Source organism: Periplaneta americana, chromosome 1 (assembly GCF_040183065.1).
Source record: "Periplaneta americana isolate PAMFEO1 chromosome 1, P.americana_PAMFEO1_priV1, whole genome shotgun sequence".
Taxonomy (NCBI): Eukaryota; Metazoa; Arthropoda; class Insecta; order Blattodea; family Blattidae; genus Periplaneta; species Periplaneta americana.
This window is the reverse complement of record NC_091117.1, coordinates 145,456,952-145,482,310: the sequence shown is the minus strand read 5'-3', so window position 1 is coordinate 145,482,310 and position 25,359 is coordinate 145,456,952. Positions and strand designations below refer to the sequence as shown.

General features: G+C 34.5%; 1 protein-coding gene across 1 annotated transcript in view; it reads left to right on the top strand.

Moving 5' to 3' along the window:
• The first annotated feature begins 784 nt into the window (after positions 1-784).
• The window catches only part of LOC138701831 (UBX domain-containing protein 4-like), a 39,403-nt gene continuing 14,828 nt past the window's right edge, over positions 785-25,359 (top strand). Inside the window, exons 1-7 of the mRNA XM_069829127.1 lie at positions 785-1,003; positions 5,713-5,843; positions 7,837-7,984; positions 17,445-17,606; positions 19,542-19,633; positions 20,478-20,647; positions 24,478-24,585. Coding sequence (XP_069685228.1) covers positions 922-1,003; positions 5,713-5,843; positions 7,837-7,984; positions 17,445-17,606; positions 19,542-19,633; positions 20,478-20,647; positions 24,478-24,585 — 893 coding nt within the window. The 5' untranslated portion in view covers positions 785-921. The remainder of the gene's footprint in view (positions 1,004-5,712; positions 5,844-7,836; positions 7,985-17,444; positions 17,607-19,541; positions 19,634-20,477; positions 20,648-24,477; positions 24,586-25,359) is intronic.

The following is a 25,359-nucleotide window of genomic DNA, read 5'->3' as shown; positions in this document are numbered from 1 at the left end:
TTTTTTTTGTAGCTCAGTCGCTACACTCGCTATAGCCTGCTGATCCAGAGTTGCGCTCGCGCTTGGGTTGTATCCCCGTTTGTTCTGATTACCTAGTTGGATTTTTCTGAGGTTTTCCCCAACCATAAGGCAAATACCAGGTAATCTATGGCGAATCCTCGGCCTCACCTCACTTCATCTCGCCAAAAAATTGTAATCTTGTTCCACATGTGAAAGCTTCAATGCAAATGTAAGCTCTATGTATGGAATTCAATAAATTAAATGAAAAAAATTAACACTCAAAAGGTATCGTTCTTAGTTCAAACATCCAACATTCCCCGCTCATGACATATTGGGACTCTACTAGTACATAGGCGCAGGCGCTTTTACTTCTGCCATCTATTACGTAAAACTGTAAGTACGTACACAAACAGAAGAGAGGTGGTTCATTTTGATTATTTCTTCTTCTTCTTCTTCTTCCATTTTGTAAATTTGGATGACTGCCCGTCCTGTCGCTACATATATTGGTCCTTCCATTTCCTTCTTTCTTTGTAGTTGGTAATGTAGTTTTTTAAAGGTAACGGTTCCTCTGGCAAACTTGGAACCAGAGATGTTTTATAGTCTTGGAACATGTTTGAATGTAACCGTAAATGTAACAAAAACATTATACATTACATTATACAAAATTATTTGTTGCATGTGTAATTTCTACAACTTTCCAGTGTTTGGTTACTTGTGGTCGAATATAAACTGTGGTCACGAATTTCTGAAGTTAGAATGATTGATATTCAATTGTTTGTTTCCATTCATACGTCATCATCACCTGTGTATGTCACATCCGAAAGTTTCGTTGTACGTGATACTGCATAATCTTGGTTGTAATACACCAATATCTTTTTCCAGTTACAGTAATAGTACATTTAATATTTAAACGTCGCCGCAATGCGGTGGTTTGAAGGTGGAATAGCAGAAGCAGTTGCAACGTCTAAATCTAGAAATGCTGTCTTTGTTGTGTTTGTTGAAGGTTAGTTTTTGTGTAACAAGATTACAGTGCTATTTACGTATCAGTTTAAAGTACATTTCCATCCATTTATAGCTTAGGTGAGAATTCAGGGGTTAGGGTTGACTGTTTACTGTATTTATATGCAGCAGTCCGAAATAATGTAATACATTTACTCGCATAACTTACATTGATTAGACCTAGATTAAAAGACAGTACACCTGGAATATGTGTTGCATATGTAGCCCTAACCTTAAAGAACTGTAGTGAAACTTACGAAATTAGAATCTAGTCACGAGGGGAGCCCAGTAATTATGTAATTTCGCTTCCAAGATTTTCAATTACATTCATTCATTCTCAGTTCTTTACCAACAGACTGGAGCTCCCTTGCCTAAATATAACACCCATTATAGGCTTCATATATCCGAAACATGGAGAACTTGGATAAGAGTAAGATATAAAAAGTTAACTGTGAAATGAAGTTTATGTGAAGGACAGCTATCTATACAGAGCGAAGAAAATTCAGTGTACGGTATCGCAATTGATCAGCAGCATAGACATGGAATAAGTTGGAACCAATAATGTATAATATTTAGTCTTTTATTATTATCTTTTCAAACAAATTACGGTGATGGCAAGCAGAATTGCGGGACACAAGAAATGTTGTGAAATCATTGCTGTCACAGATCTTGAGGGTCATATATCACAGACTTCTGCCTGTCATTTAGCTAATCCCTCGTCAAACCGTAATTAACCTTGTCACAAGCTTCGGCATATTACATCCTTAGGTAAACTGATGCTTACGCGTATTCAAATTACAAATTAGGCCGAAATTACTGTTTCCTTCTCTCTAAAAAAATTAGAGTGCAAGTGAAAGAAAAATGGAACGAACATTCAGTGTATCTATTGAAATCATTGCTTCACTTGCTTGAGATAATCTGCTGGACATTGATAGCCAGGTTTGTTGTACACAAATAAGTGCAATTCTAATGCTAAATAGAAGATACAGTCTTAGGTTCGAATGGCAGCTACAACATGCATGTATGTTCTTTTTCATGATGTAGCCTATGTATGGTACTGCAATTTCGGTAGCAGCTGGGATTGTGACAACTCTTTGTACTATATCCCATTTTATGTCTACCTACTGTTAACATAAGTAGACAAAAATAAAAAGAAATCAGATATGGACTTAGGCCACAACTCTAAGAAACTGATAAACCAGCAACTGCCCCATTGATGGTTCTTTATCACTGCCAACGTCTAGATCTGAGCCAGAATCACTAAAATATATTTATATGTCACTGGTATTTAAATACTCTGTTTAACACACTAGCTGTCAGACTATTGAGGCTAGACAAATTCCAATACAATTTTATATATCAGTGACAATTTCTGTGATGAATAAACTTGGACACTTACCACAAGCAAGAAAAGATATCAGTCTTCTGAAATACATTTCCTTCAGGCAAATATGTAATATTCAATATGTAGGCCTATTCCAAAAAAAAATAATAATAATAAATGGCAACAGAGATAAACAGTTCGAATATATTATGTAAAATTAGGTATGTATTCCCAAGCATATGCTAGTTACATTATAAGGCAGGAGAAACAAATCAGTACCTTCTGAATGGCACATATTTTCACATACATTTTGCACAATAACTCTCTTCATGCAACTTAGTTCATAGAGATCGCTGCTTTTTAGCCGCCTAAAACAACAAGCCATAAGCATTGTTGCTTAGTTTTAATGTTAAGACTCAGTTGCTGCTATAGTGAGCTAAATATTACATGCGTCCAGACAAAATATTGTAGACATGTCCCATGAAAAGCATTATAACAAAACTTCTATTTTATGCTTCCAGTTGAAAAAAAAAAAAATAAATAAATAAAACAGGATCGCTACCTGCATGTGGATGTTTTCCGTTGATATTAGAAGCAGCACCCCAATCTTAGCTACACGGATTATACTTCAAATGAAGTCTACTGTATTCCTACTTATCACTGTGTGCTGTTTAGGTTCTTCATCACATCTGCTTAATTCAGAAAAATAGTGCAGGATATTAAATATTTACATAAATATACAACTACTATCTCTCTGTTCTCTATGATCCTTCACAACGTATATATGCAAAAAATTTTGCATAGCTATACATTTATATCATTATTCTATTGTAGTGTAAGTGACATGAAAATTTTAGCAATTCCACATGTTAAAATATTACAGAGACTAAAGTAGGTAAATCGAGCACTGATCTGCAAAGTAAGTACCAAAGCCTAGACGTAGACATAAAGCATCAGACTCTTTTAGTAAAACAGAAGTGTAGATGATAAATTGTCGTTGATCATTCTACAATTTTCTTTGTTGTCTTTAGAGAAGTAGAAGATTGTACATACGACTGACAAAGTGCGAAATGGAATGCTTCATACAGATATACCTAATTGAAGTGGTGAGAAAAATATAGTCCAAAATGGCTTTTTTTGCGAATTCATTTCTTACACATATGGGAAGCTACTAATAAAATATAGAAATTATTCAACAAATAATGTAAGTAGGCTTACTTATATGCTGAAGAAATTATGATACCGTACCTAACAGCATTGAACTCTAAACCTTTAACATGCTATCCTGTAAAATTTTTCTGTGTGGCTTAGGATTATATCATTCTCACTCCTTCAATTATTAACCTGTTTAAACGCTTAGTGAAATTTCAGAAGTGCACAATCTTCTTGTGATCCTTTTTAGAAATCATGTTAATAATGATCATTCTTTTACGGTATTTTCATTTTTCTGGTACTCATGAACGAGTCAAATCTAAGAAATGCAGGTTCAAGATTTGTTCAAGAGGATTACAATATGGTACATTCTGATTTGTCCACTTTTATACATTGAGTGGCCTTTTGTGTAGATAGTTCTAAGCTAGGTGTAATTTAATAAAGACAAACTAAAAATAGAAAGGGGTAGAATTAATTTTGTGAATGTTAATTACCGTAATTTCTCAAAGAAATTATATTTTCTTTGACATGAACTATACCATATCGTATATTATTATATTATAATTATGGGTAATTATTTACTTTATTGACACTGTACCGGTAGTTGTTGACGTGCAAGTATTGTATTATTCACGTAGTGCATTGTGTTTGTCCCGTGCGGTTTTTTTTTTTAAAGCAAGACGTAAAGCACTGCAGCAAGACCGTTCTTTTATTACATTTGCTTCACTGTTGCTGCAGTAAGCGTGCAGCAAATTAAAACATCGCTTTATGAGTTTGCTGGCGGAATGCATTCTTTTGCAATGTTTATTATTGTTAAAATCGTCTAGTAATAATAATTCTATGTCATTATCATGGAAGTCGAAACTATTTAACATGTTCGGTTCTTTTAAGGTTAAAATTATTACTGCAGTAATAGAAGCCAATATTAATTGTCCACCATTTTGCAGTCAGTTGACCTCCTTACGTTTTTTTTCGACCCTCATTTTGCTGCAGCAAAGGCATGAAGCGCTTTAAAAAGAACGCATTAGTCACATGGCATTGTTTGACATAAGTGATAACATAAAATGGCCACTTCTTACCTAACCTAACTTCCGGAGAGTAAGGGGTAGTCTAAAGCAGGTATGCCCAGCCAGGGTAAATCTAGCCCTCAATCGAGGTTCAATAGTGACAAAGAATCTCAGAATACCATGCAGGTACATGTATATTCTAAGTCACTGTTGTACCTCGATTGAAGACTAGATCTGCCCCGGTTGGGCATGCCTGGTCTAAAACATAGCTGGATGGGAATCACACAGGTGACACTGGAGAAATAGATAGGAATGGTATCGGTAAAGTAAATAGCCTAAATACGTAATTATGTGACGAAAAAATCACAAAGAAAATTATCTGTTTCAATTTGGAGTAGGCCTACAGTCTTAAAAAAAAGTTTTGTTGCACAGATACTTTTATAAGTCCCAGAAAGGAGGCATTGCACATGATCAGACATTATTACCTCAACTAGTCGTTCTCTTGTGAACCAGGTCGCTCATCCTCTGATCATGTGCACTGTCTTCTTTCTGGGACTTATAAAGTATCTATGCGACAAAACTTTTTTCTAAGACTGTATATTGCCAATGTGTTGTTCATTTTAAATAAATATTCATTAATTACTATCTAAAAATTATTGCATTTAATGGACATCACTTCCAGATAAATTTATTTGCATATCATTATCAAATAGTTCAGAAGAAATTTCTGTACAGAGACACATTGTGTAACGACGGCCACATTTCCAGTACCTATTAAGGATGCTAAAACTTTCTAAGATATTGAATTATGGTACTAAATGTCAGCAAGCTTCCTTTGTAACTTACTTTCACTCTTTTTATATCTTCTATGATTAACATAAAATGAATAAAATACACTGACTGAAATTGTAGTAAATAGTAATGAATACGAAGGGAGACTACCATTCATACCTCGCATTTACTAATTTACCACAAAATAATTAATTATTATCTGGGAACAGCAGCTAACACAGATTGGCAGGCAGTTACAAATGAGGAATCTTGCACTTGAAAGAGTAGGCTAAAGACTCGCATCCTGAGATAATTAGATCTAGGTAGTATGTTGTAGTTGATGACGATAATGATGATAAACTCCTTTAGTTTAAGAAATGTTACTTTACTACATGGGAGACAGCCTTGTGGTTTATGTTTTTCCTAATTCGTAACACGAAGTGTTGTTTTAATTTAAAGGGAAAGATGATACTTCAAAAAACGCAGCAGCTACTGTGGATGATGTTGCTGTTTCATCGAAGTTGGAATCAGATGACTTTGTAGCAATAAAACTGGATAGTGAATCAGAAGCCTACAGACAATTCGCTCAAATTTGTATCCTTTTTCGAAAGAAACTTAATGAAAATTAATCATGGAAGCTTTAGAGAGGAAAAGAAGACATCGAGTTTATGTTGTAGCACAGTCTAGTATATACAGTCATGAAGCTTGAGTTGTGAGGGTGCTAGGAACAATAGACTGTGCTGGTACTATTTCGCATTGTCTGTAATGAGGTGATCTTACCGATCCTAATGGTTAGCAACTATCTATGGATGCATATTAACTACGTATTGAGCTTCGTGACTGTATATACTAGACTGTGGTTGTAGTTTATTCAAATGGTCCTGAGACCAATTCCAAGAGGTTATGTTTAGTAAGGTATTTATTACTTTTGTTGCATTTACTTCATGTTGCGTATAATTATACATTTAAGCACTTTTTTATAGTAAGCATAGCCTATTTTAAGCTTGTCTCTTCCAAGTTACATTTTTTTTTAAATTATTAAATAATTTGTTGCTGTGATTATTTTGAAAAAATTCAGATCCGAAAATTGCGGATTACTCATGTCTGTTAATTTTGTGTTCATGGATCTTCCTCGTTCATATGTTCTGTAACAGCTGTTAAAAATATAACTCTTTTATCGAGTAATAATTTTAAATTATTTATAAATTCTCACAGACAGCAGTCAGAGTAACTTTCAGTACCACTGGTAGGTAAAAGATATATGGAATTCATTGCTAGTCATGGTGGTATTCATGTTTAGATTAATCAAATTTAAATATAAACACACATCTTTCTACATTTTCTTTCTTAAAAAATAAAAAAAATGAAAGGTTACGTAGAAAAAAACGTTTCTAAAAGTATTTGTATTTCCAGTTAAACTGAAAATTAAAGAAATTATTAAGGGCACTTGACATATGGTTAGATAATTAATTGATTAATATTAGTCTTATATATTTGTGAATATACCAGCCTCATGGTCTAGTGGTCAGAGCTTCTGGCTATAGTTCATGAGGTCCCGGGTTCGATTCCCAGTTAGAGCACAGGAATTTTTCCTTAAAGGGGATTATTCCTGTGTTCGTCCATGGTCTGGAATTTAGGTTAAGTTTAGATTTAAGACCTCTCCTGGCACTACATTATCATAATCATTCTATCACATCATCGGGGTAATGTAACTCCGCCTTCCAGGCGCCCCAACCTCAGAAGTAGGTTACAACTAAGCCACGGCCAGGAGAGAAGACCAAAAATGTCGAAAAGACAACCTGGTGGCATTGGTAAAAAAAATATATATATATATATATATATATATATATATATATATATATATATATTTGTGAATATTGATTATTAAACTTTTTCAGTTGTGATTGGCTCTTCTTTTTGTAATCTGTCCTATTTTATTGCTTATATCAATTGTTTATTTCGTCTTCTTTCTGCTTGTCTGCAGTGCGGTTTTGAACTCTCGACCACGAATGTTTGCTCATACGGGGGTAAATTCTTTCATTTATATTTCTGTTTTTGTTTAAATATTTGACATGTTCATTCTTGTTTGATGTATATAATAGTTTTTAAATGTATTTTTGTTTCTGTTATATTTAATATGTTTTTTTTTTTTTTTTTTTGTAGTTTCCTGATTGTAATAATTGTAATTGTAATAATAATAATAATAATAATAATAATAATAATAATAATAATAAAGATATTTAAAATGAAATGAATATTTAAAGTGAAAGTAACTAATAAACAAGCTCCAAGTTCTAGACTACCTGTTATAGATTAGTTATGGCTGATCTAGTGAAGAGATATAAAATTGTAGTGACAAAGGCTAATGACATCAAAACTAACTGCGACTAAGAATGTGTGACATGCCAGCTCAGCCCATCTTTTACAAGCAGAAGCAGGATACAAAACAACTTTCCATTAAGCTGCAAGGCAGGTTGGTTTTCAATCAGTTATTGCATTTGATGTATTATAACTTGTCACATCAATTTATGTATTCAAAATGCTTTAAAATAAGACAAACTAGAATAATTTCCTTAACATAACTTATACCAACTGGTACCGATTCCATCCTTGTTCTTTATTGGTGGCAATGGGGTGCCACTTGAAGTAGTGGCAGGAGAAGTGAATGTGCCTGAATTACTCCGTAGAATCAACCTAGTTTTGGAGAAAAGTGGTAAAACTGTTTCACAAGGTAAAGTATATAAAGATATTAGTGCCTACTACAACCTTCAAGATCTATTGTATTTTATTTCCTGTAATCTCCAATATCCTAGAACAGCAGTTCTTAAACTTTAGAGCTTGAGGACCCTTTCATATGTGCCGGTCTCCTTAACACATTAACTATATAATTGAAAACCTGAATTCTGAAACATGTGAAGTCCTGGTACTTCCTAAATTCTATATGTACTAATTACATGGACAAAGAATGTTTTAGAATTCAGGAGGTTTCTCTTGAAGCCAATAAACTAACAAAGAACATATGATACCTTACCCTGAGACATAATATCATATATGTGCTTAACTCAATTTTCAATTTTTTTCAGATCCTCATTTTTGCTTAGATAAGAATCGAGTCATGTATATAAGCTATTTATTTTTCAGTTTACAAATTACAGTATTACAAAATCAAGTTTAGTTTACGAACTTTGAAAAAATTATCTTTGTTAACAATACAAAATTATAATTACAGTATTTTTATAAAAATTAAGATGCATTTATTGCTGGGATTGCATGGCATTTTATTATATTTTCCATAATGAAATAAATCAAATTTTAGTTCAAAGCTCACTTGCAGATCCCTGATTGTTATTTACTCTTGGACCCCAGGTGTCTGTGGGCCACAGATTAAGAATTACTATCCAAGAATCTTTACCAAAGGTAGCTAAGACGTTTATCAAGGCTTAAGAGAGGCCACTTAGCCTAGTTGCATAAAGAAGCTCCCAAAAATGTGAGCTTTCCTTCCTAGCAGTTATTTCTTTTTTTTATTAAATTTCATAGCAAAAAAGGATCCGTTTCTTTTCAGTTTTTTATATTATGTATGATCATTCTACATAACACCTAGTAGATCAACAACTCATTCTAGTCATTTTCTGCTTGGTTAAGCAATTTGGAAGACTGCTCTTATTTGATTCTTCAAGCAGAATCTTTAAATATTTGTAACCATGAATAATTTTCCAGTACTCTTTGTATCTAGTAGTCATTCAGTCACTAGCAGCCTGCATGACAAAATAAGAGACTCGTGTTATCTAAATTATTTTTCTTTATTCATCATTAGTCAATCTGTTTATCATTTTATTACCTTGAATCCTTCATGTCCTGACATCATACCATATTCAATGAATTATAGGAGCAATGTTTGATTATCGGAATATTACAACCTCCTACCTTTATGGCCCTACTTAATACTTAATGTTTGGAATGCTTGCATCATCATTAATGCAGAATTATAATTTAAAACGCTAAATTGTGTCTTTTCTTAATTATTTTAGAATAATTAAATCAGATTCATATCATCTTCATCTTCTTTAGCATTAATTATCTTGTACAAGTACACTACAGTGGCCAAAAGCTTTACTTTTTTTTCCTTACCACAGCCGACTTGATGTTCTCGCTTCGCTTCTCCTTTACCGGCCTTGACAATTCATTTTGATCCCTGTGTTAAAGCTGTAATCGAGAATTCCCGCCAGATGGCACGAACTCCCAAGGTTCACTGAGGAATGTGTGTATGGTTTCTTGTACGATTATAATTAGTAATATTGCGCTTATTTCTACTGGTATGTGAGTTTATTGTGATATGATTCAAAATGACGTATTGTTGTGTACAATTGTGTACTTCGAATTGAAAAAAAGAGTGAAGGAGCAATATCATTCCACGAATTTCCGAGTGACAGGGAAATATGATTATATTTCGTGACCATAATATTGTACGAAATGGAAATATAAAAATTGGAGTTGTATCCTTCGAAGAGGTGGAAAAATTCAAATATTTTATTTTACTTTAGTAGGTTATTTTACGACGCTTTATCAACACCTTGGGCTATTTAGCGTCTGAATGAGATGAAGGTGATAATGCCGGTGAAGTGAGTCCGAGGTCCAACACCGAAAGTTACCCAGCATTTGCTCATATTGGGTTGAGGGAAAACCCCGGAAAAAACCTCAATCAGGTAACTTGCCCCGACCAGGAATCGAACCCGGGCCACCTGGTTTCGCAGATAGACACGCTAACCGTTACTCCACAGGTGTGGACAAAAATTCAAATATTTTGGAGCAACAGTGACAAATATAAATTACACTCGGGAGAAAATTAAATGCAGAATAAATATGGGAATGCCTCTTATTATTCAGTTGAGAAGCTTTTGTCATCTAGTCTGCTGTCAAAAAATCGGAAAGTTAGAATCTATAAAAACAGTTATATTACCAGTTGTTCTGTATGGTTGTGAAACTTGGACGCTCATTTTGAGAGGAACAGACATTACAGGTGTTTCAGAATAAGGTTCTTATAAAAATATTTGGGGCTAAGAGCGATGGAATTAGAGGAGAATGGAGGAAGTTACATAACGCAGAACTGCATGCATTGTATTCTTCACCTGACATAATTAGGAACATTAAATCCAGACGTTTGAGATGGACAGGGCATGTAGTATGTATGGGCGAATTCAGATATGCATATAGAGTGTTAGTTGGGAGGCCAGAGGAAATAAGACCTTTGAGGAGGCCGAGACGTAGATGGGAGGATAATATTAAAATGGATTTGAGGGAGGTGGGATATGATGATAGGGAATGGATTAATCTTGCACAGGATAGGGACCAATGGCGGGCTTATGTGAGGGCGGCAATGAACCTCCGTGTTCCTTAAAAGCCATAAGTAAGTAAGGGAAATATGCGAAAATGGCTTGAAGTGATTTCACGTCGAGACTTTGTTCCTAAAGCAACTCCCCATTTTCAGTCGTTTGTAGTTTACATTTCAGGGAAGAAGATTATTCTAATAATGGGAAATTTAGACTATTAAAACCAAATGCTGTGCCAACAATATTCCCTCATTATCCTAGGTATAAGTGACATATAACAGAAGAACATGACGAAGAGTTACTAAAACTGATCTCCCTCCACCTAAGAAACGCAAATCTTTTAGTAATATTGATTTTTCACTGTTCGAACAAGATGTTCCGAGTGGTTCAGCATCAGTTAATGACGTTCCCTTCTTGCCAGTTGAAAATGACCATAAAGCGACGCAAACAGACGTTGTCAACTTTGTGGAGCTAAAAAGAAATAATTAACAGATTGCATGTGAAAATCACACAACTTAATCAGGTGTTACAAGAAAAGCAAGATGGGATAACGAAAACAACCGAAAAACTCCAATTGAAAGAGATCTGTTACATAAAGAACAAGAAAATGTATGGAAAGAGGCCGATGAAGGCAATATTATTGCAAAATTGATTCTAGATCAGCTGCTTAATCATCGAAAGAGAATACCAAACAAGAATATATTAGAAAATTTGTGTTCAGAAATTGAGCCGTTACTGTGTAGATGCCTTCTCTTGCAATGCCAATTTGTGATGAAGACGGCCAAAACGGACTTGCTAATCTAATTACTGTGAAATTTGTTAGGCCGCTTCTAGATAACATTGCAGCAGCTTTAACTGAAAAGCTTGTTCCTTCGAAGAATGCGGCTTATAATCCACTGAGTCGCAAAATCTTGAAACTATGATTCTTGAATCTGCAATATCAAGTGGAATGTATCAGTGCAGTGAGTGAAATTAGAAAACTCAGTACAAGTTATGGTAAATAATTACCCAAGTGATTACTTTGAAACATCGCAGTTTAGCCTAGGGTTGCTACTCAGCGAATGAACTACAGAATTACGCCTCTGTCATCATGTTACTTAAACTGAACAGGTTACTATGTGGTACCTTCCCTGCTTTTAAACTCACGCTTTTACCATAATTAACAGAACTAAACATAATAATACTTATTATTTTCTTATTTATTATTTATAAGTGTTATTATTACTCTTTAATCATTTATTTTAATTCATATTGAGTATTTCTTCTGTGGACACCAGAGCTTGGCAGACAGCGCCAAATGGTGGAATTGAGAAATTATCCAATTTCAAGAAAATATTACTATTGTCAAGGCCGTATACAAAAAAACGAAGGGAACATCAAGTCGGTCGTGTCCTTACATAACAGTATATTCTGTTCCAGAAGTCTGTTCTGTCTGGAAGAAAGTGCAATGAATATGCAGTTTTTTAATCCCTAATAAGTGGTTTTAAAAAAATATTATAGCCACATTAAATTTGTTTGAAAATTTCCATAATTGAATAAAATATTAGACAAATTACTCCTCTAGGATAGGAAATGAATTTTTCAGAGTTTGCCTGCATTATATGTAAAAAAAATCAAAGGAGGGATCAAAACCAGAAAATAAATAATAGGAGTTAGAAACAAAAAATCATCTTTTGGAAAGGAGATCTTGGAGTCAAATGTGTATAGTCATTGATTCAGATACTGTTACTGTGCATTAGAGATCTGTATGGGCCAAAATCTTTAAGGCTGGCCCAGGCCTTTCACCTCTTAATCTGAACTCAGCCTAAACCCGAGATTGTAAATGTATTACCCACCCAAACTTAAAAGTCTTCAAAGGAGCCCATTGAAGGCTACAATTAAGATATTAATGTTTACGCATGTTATATTAGTATAATGGATAAAGAAAGAATAATGCTAAAAGTGATCAGGAAGAGAGAAAGAAGTTGGCTGGGTCACTGCCTACTGAAGGATGCAATGGTAGAAATGGTGAACGGGAGAAAAGTTTGAGGCAGTAGAAGATATCAGATGATAGACAACCTTAAAATATATGGATCGTATGTGGAGACCAAGAGGAAGGAGGAAAATAGGGATGATTAGAAAATACTGGGTTTGCAATGAAAGACCTGTGCTTGGGCAGAGAACTATAAATGAATAGTGCAGTTGGGATAAAGATAACCTTAAGCATAGAAACAACCACATTAAACCAGTAATACACAAGTATTGTGAAAATATGAATTCCCACTGGTCCATGTTGTAACTCATTATTGCTTACTAATCAACTTACGATTTAATTTGATGTACTGCTGCTCTGGATACATTGTTGTTTAGTCAACTGTCCAAAGACAGGTTTGAACCTTGTAAGTGACCAATAGGGCATCAATAATAAGGCAACTAAACCAGGAGATAATGAGGTAGGGTGACCAGTTCCTTTCCCCCTTCATTGCATACGTCGCCAACTAGCTACGTATTACACCAGTCAGATTTCAGATGCATACAAACAATTGTTCTTCCTCTGACACATATCATCAAGCGAAATGTAGGCCTACTGCCTGATAATAGATGTACACTTAGCGGCAAAAAGAATGGGCCGACTCTTGGTCGATAGAAATGCTAAGTTCTATCACGCGGTTCACTCGTGTAAACGTAACCCACTGCAAGGCATTGCTATGATGTCTCTTCATTGAAAGTTATCCGTCTATAATGTAGTAAACCTTACGAGCAGTGTGTGGCCCAGTGGTAAGAAGTCTGGCATCCGTACCATAGGTTGTGAGTTCGCCTCCCGGTATGGTAAAATTATTATTTTTTTATCTTAACTTTTACTTTGCTTTATTAGTTTAAATGTGAAATGGCATTTGTTAACAAACTTCGTTATGCCTGCCTTGTAAAAATATTATTGCCCATTACCTGTGGGCTATTAATAGGTGAGACCTGGCCTGTATAAACAAAAATACTTGTTTCACATCCTAAAAAACCAGACGAATATCAAACACAAATAAATAATTAAATTAACAAAAACAAACAATTTTTTAATATATTAACACAACAAGGCCTGTGGTGGGGACTAGTATCTCGTCCACAAACCACCTGCGTCAACATCTGCCCTCATTCTGTGCGGCATGGAGTCCACAAGATTATGGAACAGGTCTAAATTCTTGGCCATCTCCTCCCACACATCTAGAACTCTGTCCCACAATTCCTCAGGTGTCCGAACGGGTGGTTGTTCTGCCCAATTAGAGCGTAGGATGCTTTTGACTGCACCCCACAAATTTTGAATCTGATTCATATCTGCTGAATTTGGAGGCCAGTCGAATGGGTCGACATCACGCCTCCTCGTAAACCATCTTTGAATCCGGTTGGCGGTGTGTATCGGATGATTATCCTGCTGGAAGAAAAGTGTTCCTTCTGGATATCATTTTTGGGCGGAAGGGATCATTACATTTTCCAAAATGTTTTCGTAGACTTCTGCCATAAACCGCCCGTGGATGCGTTCCAGAAATCCTGCCCCATCCTATAACATCCACCCCCAACACGCAACCCGACTTGTTAATTCGTCTCACGAAGCGTTCATCGTATTGGTGGCTATTCATATAATAAACTAGGGCAGTACTATCGTTGCTATTGGAGACAATTACCTCGTCGGAGAAAATGACATTTCTCCAATCGAAGTCCTGTCGGAGAGTAGCATACGCAGAATAACCTATGCGAACCAGGGCAATGAGTTATTGTTTGTGTGCCATCTTCAAGCGTAATGACGAGACAGAACGTTGTATTAACAGATAGCAGTATTGCTTGAAAGGGAGAGGGAGGTTTATTATTTATTAGAGTTTGGGCATAATCCACGAGATATCGCCACATAATTTTAGCTTTGCGAGAAACATATGATGACAGATTTGTAATAAAAAAAAAAGAAGATTGAGGGAGATTCGAACCTTGAGTTACTACTACTAACTTATTCAATAGACCAATGCCCCAACGACTTATGCTACTGTTACTGTTAATATCGGTTCGGCATAATACGTTGTTTCCTGTTCATATTCGCTCCAGTTGACTTTATATTTATCAATTTTATTATTATTTCACTCTTCAGAAGCCCCGATGTATCTAGAATAAACCCGCCATTCAATTTCATTACATATTTTAGACTCTTAAACAAAATACAGCATATTTAAATGGTTTAATTATTTGTTACCTAATGAACTACGGCTTTGACGAGACGCGCATGCGTTATGTCTCTGGAACTTAGAAATTGTCGGCCGGCCCATTCTTTTTGCCATTAAGTGTACATATCAACCAGAATCTCAATCAGAGGCACTGGATGCATTATTAATCTAAAAAATAATATATACGGATTGTGTATTTGCCATATTGAGGCTTAAGATGATTGCGTATAAATCTTAGCAGCAGGCAAACAACAAAGATTTCCCGGTTCTTCACTTTTATGGTGAAAAATTATTAACGTGTTATTTATTATAAAGAAAAAGTTATCAAGGTCAGAGGAAAAGCCCATAAAAATATTTAATCTATGTTCTAATTGCCCGAGCCTAGCAAATCCTTAAATTAAATATTTGAATGTGGGGTTGGGTTTGGCCTGTGGCCATGCAGACCTCTACTGTGCATTTTTGTCATTTTTGTTATGAAGAATCAAATTTGTGACATGGGGTAATTAAAACAGATTAATATTTTTTTTCTCGTTAATGTCTCAGTTATTAGTCTTCCACAGTGGTTTCATGTTATGTTACCATTAGATTCCAAGTTCGTGGGTTCAAACCAATGGAGGACGATAAACATTCACTGCCTATATCACTGTCCTAAGGCTCGTGGGCTCATCACATACAGTACTATACAATCGCGTTGAGAAAATGGTAGTGTAATATGTTATTTATTTCAAAATATATACAGTAAAACCTGTTCAAGATGGAGGTGACATGGTTCCATTTTTTTTTTTTTTTTTCCGTTGTGGACAGAATAGGTCCAGAAATTGGTACGGTCTTTGAAAGACATGAAGAACCCACTCTCACAACAGTTCATTTATTTCCACATTTAACTAGTTGTTTCCTGTTTTCTCTTTGTCACCATTATTGACCGCAAGCCACTCACTCATGAGACGGTCTTTATTTTTCACTCACTCATGAGATGGTCTGTATTTTTCAAAGTGTTACACCTGAATTTTTCACAACTGAACTTCAACATTATTTCCCATACAATTAGTTTCTCATTTTCCTTTAAATCGACAACTTTTACTTCATCACTTAATAATAGTGCCACATTTTTACGCAACTTTTTTTCCTATCATGAAATCACTACACTTGCGTTCTGCCCAGCTACAACAGTATACTGGTGTGAAGCATTGAAAATCTTTGAAGGAACTCGTGTGCCTAGTCAACAGGGTAATAAAATTTATGACTGCCAGGCCAACACACCCTCGCACCCTCTAGAATTTTTCAAAGAAAACTTGTTTTTATCTTAGTGACCTACATATTTCGTAAATTTCTTGAAATTACACACTGTTCCAAAATATAGTTTACATTAAAATAGTGTGTCCAAAAAATTATTTTCGTTTTGAACAGTATCAGATAGTTTCCATTTCCTCATTGGACAGTTTCCATTTTATTCAGGACAAATTACACGTAATACATACGAATTTCGCCAGGACCAATAAATTGTTCTGAAATAGACAGGATTTCGGATTATTCAGGTTCCGATTTGAACAGGTTTCATTGTATTGCAAACCGCAGAACCCCTGTTAAGTGTTGGCGGATCCCCAGGGATCCGCAGAGCACACTTCGGAAACCACTGTCTTATTGCATATCTTGCACTCGGTGTTAATAGGCGGGTTACCAGAAGGCGTGGATGGATCTCTTAATTTTGACATATTAATTAGATAGGATAAATAGCTATATTATAAAATAAAATAATAATGAACGTGCAGATTTCAATGGTGGTTGTGTACATTGTTATGTATGCTTTAGTAACACTTGTCCTTCGTTAATGAAGAAAAACGCAGATGTATAATGTTCATAAACTCCAAGAAATTAGTATATGCAAAACAACTAACAGCATCACAGATTCCAAGACTGCAAAAGTATAAGAAGCAATACCGGTATTTATAATTTACTTATTAGTTTGTTATATGAAGCAAATGGGTTTAAATATTAATTCTCCTGTACTCACAAACTCACTGAACATCACGGCCTTCAGTAAGATCCATTTTCTTCATTAATTTCTTCACTATAGTCACTAATATCACAGTCTACTATATGCAGTCACGAAGCTTGAGTTTTGAGGGTGCTAGAAACAATAGACTGTGACAGTACTATTTTGCATTGCCTGTAATGAGACAATATTAGTGATCCTAGTGGTGAGCAACTACCAAATGTTTGCATATTTACTACGTATTGAGCTTCACGACTGTATATACTAGACTGTGCTAACATGTCTATACATACCAAATTTTATATATCACACTTCTTGAAAATCTTCTGGTAAGAATGTTTTAGTCTCAATATGTTAAGTTAATTTAGACGTATATCTACATAAGATTAAAAAATAATGTGTTGCTATGCAGAATAAATAACTTTAAGATGGCCAGCAAGAACGGTAATAAAAACACTAAAATATTATAAAAATACAGTACGTATTCCTCTTCTAACAATAACGTGGAGAGATAATCACTTCCACAACACAATTCAAGAAAAATAATCACTAGAAAACTCTCAAACACTTCAAAAAGGTATTAAATATGAGCCCATAGAAAATCATGACCAGTTCAATGCAACGAAATACACTCTTCTTCCCTACTTTAATATTTCGATATCTTCATATCATTAGTATTTATTTCACCAGAAAACAAAACACCTGTGGCAGAAACTCAGGAAAGTACACAAGAACCCACAAAAAATAATACTGAGGAGTCAGGAAGTTCGAAAGATACAGCATCGTCTTCAGAAGAAGCAGCAGAAAATGTTACAGCTACAGCAGAAACAGAAGCTGCAGGATCTACTGATAGTAAGTTTGTTCTAATAGACAGTCTTGAATATATAGATATATGTAGTTTAAATAGGAATTCTCAATTTCAAGAAGTAAAAGTATTTTCTCAACCATAACCTGTAATCCATTATTTTGTTGTTATTTTGTGTATCAGCTTCTACAAACACAAAATTATTTTAACTAATATTCTTATCAGAATAGACATTGTTTTATGGGAAGTGTTTATAATTGACTGCTCTTTGAAAAGTGTTAAGAATACAATAATGTTGAAAAAATATTAATGAAGTTGACTCCACGACTAAAAGAGGCATCTCTATTAGTACAGTGTTATCAGAGGCTTGAGAATGAGAAGCAACAGTTTCAATTAATGCATATATGTAGAACAGCATTTTCTTGAAATATGGCAGGAAAAACTGTTTTAGTTACTAATTCAATAGTTTATAAATAGAATAGAGGCTTACAGTTGTGCATTGTAGGCTATGTATAATTTCATTAGTGGCACATTTTACTATTTACTGATGACTAGAGACGAGAATTCCATGCAAATACATGTTTTTATAGGAACATGGGACATAGCTCAAACTTAGTAGGCCTACTTATCCATTTCATTACTTTCTGGTTCCAAATATGTGTAGTTTTTCCGTGCAAATTTGCATGTTTTGTCCTTTTTGGGGATAAAAACATGCATAATGCATATTTAAGCAATTTTTAGCTTAATCGTGCATAAAATATACATTATATTCAGTTTAAATGCATGTTTTAATAGTTTTCAGTGGCCACCTCAGTTTCCAGATTTTTGTGTCCCTTATTTTAGCTTAAGGAATCAGGATTGAAGAAGGAAAAGAAAAAATAAATAAATAACAGAAAAAGGTTCATTCTAGTTTGCACCAATAACTTCTTTTGATGTAGAGAAGTCATTCTCTGCTTACAAAAACATACTGACAAGCGAGGAACCTCACAGAAACCAGTTTAGAAATGTTGTTGGTTGTTAACTGTGCAAAAAGAAATGAAGTGAAATAAGAAATTTGGAACAAACATGGAAGTGCATATTTTAATGTATTTTTCGCTTGATCGTACATGTCTCATAGTTTGTTAGTGCATGAATGCATGCATATTTTTGGATTTTACAGTGCATGAAATTCTCGTCTCTACTGGTGACAAATCATTTAGTCTACGTCACTGTGAAATTGTTAGCCGAGATAAAATATCTTACAATGATAGTAGACAAGTCTGTTACATTAACATTTGAATTGGCAAATATATTTTTTGTCAAAATTTAGGCAAAACTATAATCAGAACTCAGAGCATGCCCCAACAAGTGTATGATGAAAAAGACATAGTCATTACAGCAGTAAAAACTTTTCATTTGTGGACATAGGTTCTCTTCAGCACAGAAAGTTACTACAGTCACAATCAGCTGCCCTTCAGTCAATACATAAAAAGTTGATCCAGAGCTATTTCTTAGAATTTTATACCAATGTTGTCAGCATTTCATTGTAGCTGAGGGAGATTATTTTGAAAACGAATCTGCATAAAATGCCATAACTATATAATTGGTATGCAGAGTAGCTACAGTCTGTGAATTTATGACTGCATTACATATTTTGTTGCAAATTGATACATAGGCAGATATAGTTACATGTTATAGTTGAATGTATTCTGTGTTATGTGTATATAAATAAAGGGATGAGAATGAGATAGTCCAAAGCCACACTTTTAACAAAAGTAGTTTTTTGTGCGAGTTCATTTCTTATACATATGGGGCAGCTACTAGTAAAATATTATAACATTTACTCAACAAATAACATAAGTACGATGCTGAAGAAATTATGATACCGCACCTAATAGCATTGGACTCTAAACCTTTAACACACTCTCCTGTAAAATTTTGTCTGTGAGGCTTAGGGCTATATCATTCTCACCACCTTCAAGTATCTGTAAAAATTCTAACAGGTTCACAAACATTAACTACCGAGGAGAAAGTGGAACGTGCCAAAGAGCTGTTGGAGAAAAAACGAAAACTTAAACAGGAAGAGGAAGAAGAGGCAAGTATATTTACACATAGTATTGATTCGTGTGAATTGATGAAATTTATATTCTTAGAAATGGAAGTATGGTAGTCATTGCAAGAGTAACAAACCACCTTTTTCATCTTTTATTTTACAGCTTTGCCATTTGGATAATGTGTAGGTGCTTCTTTTCGAAAAAAAATAAATAAAAAGTTATTTTTCTCCATAATTAGAGTCTTGCTCAAATAAGATCTTATATGTCCACATGATAACAGTCAGGATGCCATGCTTTTTCAGCCATTTTTCCACACCCATCAAAAGGACGTTGTTCTCAAATTTTGTTCTATGAATGCAGGCTTCAAGTTCATCGAATCCTCAGTTGCATAAGTGTTATAATGTGCACTATGCAAGGGAAGAGATTCACATCTCTGCAGACACAATTTTCTGGCTCTCATAGTTGGCCTTATGATACATCTGGCTACATGGCAATGCAAATCATGAATAATCATTGCAATCACATAACTAGAGCACATAGAGTTTTCAAACCCATCTTTTAACCTGCATCAGGCACCAATCAGATTATCACCTATTTGGTCAACTGAGCCTGCATTTAAAAAACAAAATTTGAAGATAACTTTCTTTTGCGACTTAACAGTGATTCAATGACAGAGGTTTAGAGTTTTACAGTGCATTTCTATTGACAGCATAAAATTGGTGAGATGGTGATTTTATGAATAACTTACCCACTTCCTTTCCCCTTTCTACATTGTGCAAATAGCAAAGCTATGGCATAAAAGGTGATTTTTAATATGAGTTACTACTTCTTAGGTGACTTTTATGAATATATTTCAAATATGTGTTGTAAGAAATGGTTTTTTAGGCACAAAAACTGAAAGAGATGGAGCGCCGTAAGATGGGTCAGGAAGTTCAAAAGTTGCGTAGGTGGCAGCAGGATCAGGAATTGAAACAACTGAGAGAAGAAAGGCAGAGAGAGAAGGCAGAAGAAGCTGCAGCTCGTGAACGAATTCTCCAGCAGATTGCTCAAGACAAGTATGAATTACCATGAAATATTTTGAGATGTTCTATTCTTGGGGACTGTTTTTATAAATGTGTAATTGTCTCATCACAAGTGGTGTACAATCTATGGCTAAAGATTGAAATCGAGCACATTATTAACTGGAATAAAAACCTCTGTAAATCGAAAACCAGTGTAACCAAAATGTGGAAGTCATGTAACTGAATTTTTATAAAGAAATTTAAAAGTTATACTATGTGCTATATTTATGAAATATAAAATTTACATATGATGTACAATATTATAATATTTTTAATTTTAATATTTCTATGAGTAAAATATAAGGACAAATCAGGAGGAGTTCTGAAGATGTCGTCGTCCTCGTGAAGCATGTCAGAGAAGTGTGTATGGGAGCAAAAACACGTCTATTGTTTATGCAAGCCTTCTAAACCCATCCCTATCCAGAAAAGGATGTGAACAAGAAATCTAAAAGAAAATGTAATACTTTTTCTTAAAGAATAGCGAAGAATCAGTATTTAAATTTGATAATACTGTAATTACTGTATGCATTGTATCAATCTTTCCTTTTCTTTTTTTTTAATGCTTTTAATAGTTTCATGTACGCAACTTATAAGACTGTTTCTAGAAAAGGGTATACATTTATTATCCGAAATACGGTCAACCCCTTTTATTTCGGTTAACAGAGGTTTTACTGTGTTTGGTCAATTGTAGATTTCTCCAATATTGCATTCATCATTATTTTAAATATACAGTGTTTCATAATTATTCAAGGCTGCTGTTTACTGACGACATCCTGAAGGACTTGTATTGATATTAATTTTATATTTCCAACTCTTATTTCTAATTTACATATAAATTAAAATCTGTCTAAATAGAACACATTTCGAATAAATTGAATCTATGTCTGTCTAATGATAGGTCGAGGAAAAAAAGTTCATAAATCAGCCAAATTAAGAATGTTGTATCAAACAGTGCCCAAGAATGGAAAGAAACTTATCTAAATATTTAGCTATAATTTAGTTTACAACTTCGAAGTTTAGCCCTCTTCTTGCAGCTACTTTGCAATATGGCTCACCAGAACTCAGTGACAATTCCCTTTCTAAACTTCGACTTGTCGTCTATGAAACCAAAGAGCCCGGTCAATTTGTGGGGTTGCCAATTTTATATTACTTTTACTTTTGAGGGCATTTCCACTTGTCAGCAGTTACCCTGTATTCCCATCTTCCATACTTCACGGTCCTGCCAGTCCCCTTCCTTCAGATTATGTTGCTTCATCATTTGGACTACACCAGACTTCCATGATGCTCTCGGCTGTCCACATTTTCTTCTTCCAGAAGGTGACCAATGGAGGAAAGTCTTAGGAAGTCTTTCACAATCCATTCTAGTGACGTGCCCATACCATTGCAGAGTTCGTCTTTCAATTCTCTCGATAACAGTTTCCTCCATTTCCATTAGCTGTCTTACATCTTCATTTCTCCTTCTTTCAAACCTAGATATCCTGGCTCCTCTTCGGATCCCATCCATCTCTACTGCCAATATTCTACTTTTCTGCCTATCTACTAACGTCCAAACCTCAGCACCATAAGTTAAAATACTCTCAATGACTGTTTGAAGGATTCTTTTCTTTGTTTGTTTACTAAGATTCCTACTCCATAGAATCCCATTCAGCATTTTTATCGAGCTTCTTGCCTGGAACATTCTTCGATCTACATCAGCACTGCAGCTACCTGATTCATGGATTACTGATCCCAAATATTTAAAATGCATAACAACCTTGATGGTCCCTTGAGGCAATATAATATCTTTCCCACCTCCTCCAATAACTAGATATTCAGTCTTATTCATATTCACCTGAAGACCTCCAACTTCGAATGCTTCCAAAAGCTTTCTTATCATATATTTAGCATCATCTCTACTTCTGGCTATGACAACCGGGTCGTCTGCAAACAACAATTAAATTCCGTAAAAAATTGTTATGTAATGAAAAAGAAACAAAAATTATCTATTTCCATTAGAAGGGTAACGAAACAAAAACAAAAAAATTGTGATCATGAACAAGTACCAGTTAATAATGCAATATAACAGATTTCGGACTGGAAGGGTCTGGATGGGAGTAAGAAACAGATGTCATAACATCCATATTAGCTCTGGAATACTCATCTTTAATAAAATGAAGTACTTGATCTTTCCTTTGGATAAAATCCAGCCAGAATATGTATTCTGTTGCTAAGGTGCAAAAAGCCTGAGGGTTCTGCTTTTGCAGACACTTCACCTTTAATTCAGTTTAATTTGGTGGGCTTGATGTAACATCAGCAAGTATCTAGAATTAGATTTTTGGGCATTCCACTGTGTCCTAGTACTTAACATTTCCAACATTTCGAAACTACTGATTCCCAGACTGACTATCCAGTGATATTTCGTCCACAGTATTCACCATAAACTTTCGTCTAGTTGAGATTTTAGTCCACAGTAATTTCATGTCCATAACAATTTGTCCATCTATTTATGTCAACTTTCATACTCTAACATTTTTAGTCCATATTTCTTAATCCACAATATTTATGGTTCATTGTAGGATTAATAATTATTTACAGAATCATATTAGGCTATTTTATTTCAGTCACACACAATGAAATTAAATACAAATTTAATTTTAGTAGCAAAAAAAAAATAAACAACGTATTAATTATATTCTACTTCCTCTTAATCCTCTCATTGTAGAATTTTATCCTGTAGCTAATGGCATGCAAATATAGGTCTGTATTATTTTTATCTGCATATTCTTGATATCTGTATACAGTATTCTTTATTTGACATTGACTTGTTATGCATTTGATTTCCTAATTGGGTAACGGACATTTCATCAGTAAGTTAGAATATCAAGATCTTCTTGTCCCTTTGATCTTTTTTTATATGATCCAAAAATTTCCATATTGTTGCATGGTGTGTCACAATTATATTCTGAAATTTTGAGTGCCAGCCCACAACAAAATTATTCGTAAATAATTATTAATTCTACAATGAACCATAAATATTATGGACTAAAGATATACAAAATGGACAAAAAATATTAGAGAACTTTTAGTATAGTGGACAAAATCATACATTGGACATAAGTTGAATAAATAGGTGGACAAATTGTTATGGACATAAAATTACTGTGGACTAAAATCTCAACTAGATGGTGAATACTGTGGAGCAATATCACTGGATAGTCAGTCTGGGAATCAATGGAACATGTATGTAGTTTCGAAATGTTGGAAATGTTAAGTACTAGGACACAGTGGAATGCCCAAAAATCTAATTCTGGATACTTGCTGATGTTACGTCAAGCCTACCAAATTAAACTGGATTAAAGGTGAAGTGTCTGCAGAAGCAGAGCTCTCATGCTTTTTGCACCTTAGCAACAGAATACATATTCTGGCTGGATTTTATCCAAGGAGAAGACCAAGTACTTAATTTTATTAAAGATGAGTATTCCAGAGCTAATATGGATGTTATGACATCTGATTCTTACTCCTATCCAGACCCTTCCAGTCCGAAATCTGTTACACTACAGCCAAAGCCGGCTTGGCTAGTTAAACACAGGTTGTTGCTGTTTAGTCAACTGTCCAGAGACAGGTTTGAACCTCATAAGCGACACCAATAAGGTTTCATTCATAATTTTTTTTTTTTTATTTTTACTGTGCTTACGTCAATCTAATGTAATTATGTAGATATTCTTTTGCCTGTACCAGAAGTAACTTCAATATTCGTGAGTGTAAAGTAATTGTTAGATCTTCACCGTTAATTTCATTAATGTATCTATCTGCAAATGTTAAGTTTTATATTTATTTATATACAGAGCTGAAAGAGCTTCAAGATTTGGGATGGCTCAGGACACTACCAAGAAACAAGAGGAAGACTTGAAAAAGAGATCAGAAGAACAAGCGAAAGAAGCTGCAGCTAAATGGTAAGTTATGTCTTTAAAACTGTCATTTCTTAATATTCATGTAATGTCAAACGTGTATTTCAAGGGTGCTATAAAAATAGTTAAGGTTATCAAAAATAATTATTAATCTTTTTACATGAAATCAAAGGTAAATTCATACCTGAACAAGAATCAAAGTTTGTTGATTCATAAATCTATTTGCAGATACAGTTTAATCTCGATTGTCTGTCCCTCAGTTAAACATTCTGCAAATTATCCATCACCAGAAAAAGAGTGCGATATTTAAGCAGTGTATAGATACCAGGACCAATCTCTATGCTTAGCGGCAGTTGCACAACTGTTACAACTTGTTACAATGCTTGGGCAAGGAGGTAGAGTACCAACAGATAAGCTAACTCACAAGTGTCAGTTCAGACATTCCTGCTAGTGTTCGTACAGATATGTGACATAACTGTGATATATGCCAAGCACACAGGTTGGTCCCGGTACCTGTACAGTAATGTATAACCCTCAGTTTTTCTAAGAAATATCACATCTATAAATACTTAGCGTAGTCAGCTGGTGTGGACTGGGAATGCATCTAGCTTGAAGGGTTAGCACAATAAATCTTTTACGTCACAGTACTTGATCGTAGTGCCCCTTCTTGAAATTAAGTTCAATTAAAAAACCTTGTCCTTCGTAAATGTCAAATGTTTAAAACCATTGATTTGTTCAATTATTTTATCGTTTCTTACTATTTTTTTTCTAATTAGTATTGTCATAATAAGGCCCTTACTTTTACTATAGAGATCCAGA